At 45.1% G+C, this 5,007-nt stretch overlaps 1 protein-coding gene across 1 annotated transcript; it reads left to right on the plus strand.

Moving 5' to 3' along the window:
- The first annotated feature begins 1,566 nt into the window (after positions 1-1,566).
- On the plus strand, positions 1,567-2,714 carry LOC127526703 (eukaryotic translation initiation factor 3 subunit A-like). Its single transcript, XM_051922953.1, has 2 exons — positions 1,567-1,708; positions 2,337-2,714. The coding sequence occupies exons 1-2, from the start codon at positions 1,660-1,662 to the stop codon at positions 2,564-2,566; spliced, it is 279 nt and encodes a 92-aa protein (XP_051778913.1). The 5' UTR covers positions 1,567-1,659; the 3' UTR covers positions 2,567-2,714.
- The last annotated feature ends 2,293 nt before the right edge of the window (positions 2,715-5,007 follow it).

Here is a 5,007-nt window from a genome sequence, read left to right on the forward strand (position 1 = left end):
GCAGGTAAACAGACTTAAGCTGAGACAACTGTGCGGCGCTGGGAGATGTGATAGCAGGCTGCTTGCTGCTTATCGACACATTTACAGGACAAAAGACACTGATGGAGAAGTGCGAAGCGATTTAAGGTGGGACGGATCTACGAGTTTTTTCGTAGGGTCTGGTAATTCTAGTGTTAAAGTGCAGAAGGACAAACAAACTGTCATGGCCTTTACTTCACTATTGGCATGTAGACTTATTTCACTCAACTGGAAGAATCCTAACTCAGCTCTTTTAAGCCTGGGTTAATTGATGTTATATATTATCTAAAATTGGGAAAAAATCTAATTCTCACTTGGAGGGTTTGTACAAAACTTTTTAAAAACCTGGCAGGATCTGATCCATAACTTTTTAGAATAAACATTTATACTGGGGGCAAAGACTCCTTTCTCTCTTTACTACTCTGGCTGTTTACTCTTCCTCTCTTTCTCATGGTTGGAGGTTGATTTGAATTTAGTTTTGTTAAGTTTTGACTTGAATGTATGGAATATTATATGTTTTTAATAAATTCAATAAAAAATAAATAAAACTTACAGCCTCTTGTTCTGTGGCCTGTGGAAAATGCTACAGATGACTGCGACTCATTTGATCCCTTTTCAGTTTTTTGGATTTTATTTTCTCCATGTGTTAGCTGTTTGAGTGATAGGATTGTTATTCAGAGATACTGGATCCAAGGATGCAACCTGAGTCCTCCTGACCAGTCCGTGGAGCCAAACAGGGCCAGTCTGTACAGCGCGCTGAACTTAGTGGTGTAAGCAGCTCTTCGGGGATGTCGACTGTGTTCATATTATGGTAAAGTGCTATGCGCTAATATACAGCAAAATGTTACAAGTCAACTTCGCTGTTAAAAGTTGCAGGTAACCCTCCACCCCGTACATAAAGCTGGGCTACCAGAAAGCGTACCTGGGCTAGCAGGTCTGCGAAGCTCATAGGCCAGCAACTACCATGTGCATTTACAGTTAGTCCACCCCTTTATGTAGCAGTTTCCCTTTTCCATTGTGCGTGGACTTTGTTCCTCATAATTTCAAATCAGACTGATCCATGGTGTTTTTTTTTTTTTTTTTATTTTTGCATTTTACTGACATTCAAACCAAAAAACAGATCTCGCAACAAAATTAACAATATTAATAACACTAAAAAAACTGGCATTTAAAAAAATGAAATAAAATAGTTAAAGTCATAACATACAAATAATTGACATCGGGCTAACGGAATTCTAAAAATAGCCATTAAACCGTATTCCACGAATGAGTGTAATAATATTTTAGCAGTTCCTTTTTTTAAAATCTATAATGCAGATAGCCATTTAGAATATTTGTTAAATAAGATGAAACTTTCAGACGCTTACACTTACGGGAAAAAAAGACCTAAACGATGCCCGATTCGCGGTGCAACCTCAACAATTCTATCCACTTGCAGAGCATCTCACCTCAACCGACTTCGACCAATGAGCCCGCCTTTGCTATGCATACGCACAGGTTGCGTGACCCCGCGCGGGTATCACATGCTCCGGTCCTTTAGCCCGGATCTCGGTCAAGCGGGTTGCATGTGGCTGTCGCGTGTTGGTGATGCTCCACTAAATCGCATTGCCGAAAAGCTGAGTAGTAAACTTCATCGCCGTGATGCCTGCGAATTTCCAGCGCCCCGAGAACGCTCTCAAGCGGGCGAACGGTGAGTGCAGAGGACGGTGTCGGTGTGTGTGCGCGCGCGCTCGCGAGGGGCCTGCGGAAGCCATGCTTGTCAAAGTCGGCGGGCTGGAGGAGGGCGTCTCATGACGAAGTGCGAACAGAGGCGAGGACTTTGCACCCTCGATCGAGTATCCAGTTTGCTCGGCCGAGCCTCTGTTAAAAGTGATATCGACTTGGAGGACATGTGCACGGCTCGGAAAAAGCGTGCGGCCGCAAGCCGCGGTGTCGTGCTGCTTTTGTGGTTGACACGCTTCAAAATATGGACGGATCGCAAGTTCGGCGGGGCGGCAGACATACACTGCAGTTGTCACTAATGTGACTTTTTTTGCATTGTGTCGTGTTTTCGAACATAGAGTGGTGCGCATGTCTTCCTTTTTAACCCGTTATCAGATTTAATCATCAGCACGGTTATACGTTGTAGCCATATGTCAGTTACAAACGGACATTTTCTTTTTAAACAGCTGTAACCTTTCCTTATCGTCCCCACTTCTTAATTGGCCACATTGTCGGGCCATTTCTTTGCAGTTTGTGCTTGACTCCCCTGAGACGTGCAGCTTTTGGCTCGGCGTGACAAGTTCTTTCTTTTAACGCTACATTTTCCTTTCTTGCAGAATTTCTTGAGGTGGGCAAGAAGCAGCCTGCTCTTGATGTTCTTTATGACGTTATAACGTTTAAAAAACATCGAACATGGCAGAAGATCCACGAACAAATTATGCGGAAGTATCTGGAGCTGTGTGTGGATCTTTGCAAGAGCCACCTGGCCAAAGAGGGCCTCTACCAGTACAAGAACATCTGCCAGCAGGTCAGTTTAAGTGGGGAAAAAACCCCAAAACTAAACTAAGAGTTGTTCGCCATAGGCAAAGTTCTGTTTGCTGTCCACTGTCAATTTCAATGTAACGTTTTCTGCAGTTGACTCCTATGCAGGATCTCATGAAATGCTGACCAGATGTCAGTCCCATAAATTAACCCCAATGTAGGCATTCCTGCCAGTTCCTTTTTGTCCTCCATTTTGACTAATTGCACCATTTAGTAGCATATGCCCAGTTTACTCTTCATGGTTTATCAATAGAGAGAGAGACCATACCTTGTGCTCTGCCAAGAGAAAACTAAAACTTTATAGTCTGTGTGTGTGTTTATGTATGTGTGTTTGTGATATAGAGTTATAGAGATATATAGATGTACAGGGTGAGTCAAAATTATGTTAACATTTGAATGGCGGAAACAGTTTATTCACAAAACATACTTCATATATGTTCATCATATACAATCGGCGCCGCCAAAACTGGCAGCCGTTTCAGCAGCTCCGTGTATGACTGTATGTGTACTTTTCTACTTTTATTTTTCTATTTTTATTTATTGATCACTCCTATCACTTTATTTTATGTGGATTTGTTCACTGGACACACTTACTTTTACAACATGGGCATGGATTTTTACACGCCGAGACTTGCCTATTCAAGTACTCAACTTCGAGCGCTGAGAACAAATGCCAGTGCCGGTGTGGTTCCCTGTTTACCCGACGAGGTAAGAAGGCGGTATCGTGGCAGCAGAGCGGGCACTGAGCTAAAAATGAAGCGGCTTGCGAGAAAGTGGCGTTTTAAGCCTTCGGTGCCTTCTGTGATTCTGGGGAATGTGAACTCAATCTCAAATAAGATCGACGAACTGGCTGCGCTGGTGAAAAATGTCAGAACCTACAAAGAATGCAGTTTGTTGTGTTTTTGCGAAACGTGGCTAACTAACACCATCCCAGATGCTAACGTGGAGCTACCCGGGTTTAGCACAGTTAGAGCGGACAGAGATGCAAGTACCTGTGGGAAGCACAAAGGAAGAGGACTCGCTCTCTATGTTAATACACGGTGGTGTAACTCTGAATATGTTAACATCAAAATCTCCACTTGCTGCAGGGACATCGAACTGTTGGCCGTAAGTTTACGTCCCTTCTACTTGCCCAGAGAGTTTGGACACGTGATTGTTGTTATTGTATACATTCCTCCTCGGGCAGACATGGAGTCAGCGAGTGACATCATCCATTCTGCTGTTGCTAAGTTACAAACGCAGCACCCTGAGGCGCTTGTGCTAATCGCTGGAGACTTTAACCATGTGATGCTGGACAAAACATTACCTGTATTCTCCCAGTACGTGGACTGTAACACCCGGGGAAATAAGACTATTGATTTGCTGTATGCAAACGTTAAAGACGCATACAGCGCCACCCCGCTGCCTGCGCTTGGGAAAGCAGATCATAACCTGGTTCTGCTTCAGCATCACTACAAACCAAAAGTGAGAGTCCTACCTGTAACCACACGATCATTCAGGAAGTGGACCCCGGAGGATGAGAATACTCTGAGAGAATGTTTTGGAACTACAGACTGGGATATCCTGCAGGGATCTCATAGTGAGAACATTGAGGAAGTTGTTGAGTGCACTACTGACTACATCAACTTCTGTATGGATATTGTAGTTCCAGTAAGAACTGTACGCTGCTATGCTAACAACAAGCCATGGATTACAAGTGACATCAAGGGCCTTTTGAACCAGAAGAAAAGGGCTTTTAAAGACGGTGATCAGCATGAGCTCAAGCGCGTGCAGAAGGAACTCCGAGTCCAGCTCAGGGCGGCGAAGGAGCAGTACAGGAGAAAGCTGGAGCAGAAGTTGCAGAATAACAGCATGAAGGAAGTGTGGGATGGGATGAAGATCATCACTGGCTGCAGCTCGAAGCGGGGTACCACCATCAAGAGAGACGTGAAGAGAGCAAACCAAATGAACAACTTCTTTAACAGGTTTGACCACCCTAACCCACTCTCACTCTCACCTCGGAGTACTGCACCCTCCACACATCCTTCTGCTGATACCAGCATAGGAGAGACATCCCCACCCATAATTAAAACAGCGCAAGTGAGCAGAGAGCTGAGGACACTTCGTGCCAGCAAAGCAGCGGGTCCAGATGGAGTATCGCCACGACTGCTGAAGGTCTGTGCATCGGAGCTGGGGGGTCCTCTACAGCGCATCTTCAACCTGAGCCTGGAACAGGGGAGAGTCCCGAGGCTTTGGAAAACATCTTGTATCACCCCAGTCCCAAAGGTATCGCGTCCTAGTGAGCTGAATGACTTTCGGCCTGTTGCTCTGACATCACATGTGATGAAGACCATGGAGAGGCAGCTGCTTCACCACCTTGGCCACAGGTTCAACACGCCCTTGACCCTCTGCAGTTTGCATATCAGGAGAAGGTGGGAGCTGAGGATGCCATCATCTATATGCTACACCGATCCCTCTCTCACTTGG

The sequence above is a fragment of the Erpetoichthys calabaricus genome, chromosome 2 (genome assembly GCF_900747795.2).
Source record: "Erpetoichthys calabaricus chromosome 2, fErpCal1.3, whole genome shotgun sequence".
NCBI lineage: Eukaryota > Metazoa > Chordata > Cladistia > Polypteriformes > Polypteridae > Erpetoichthys > Erpetoichthys calabaricus.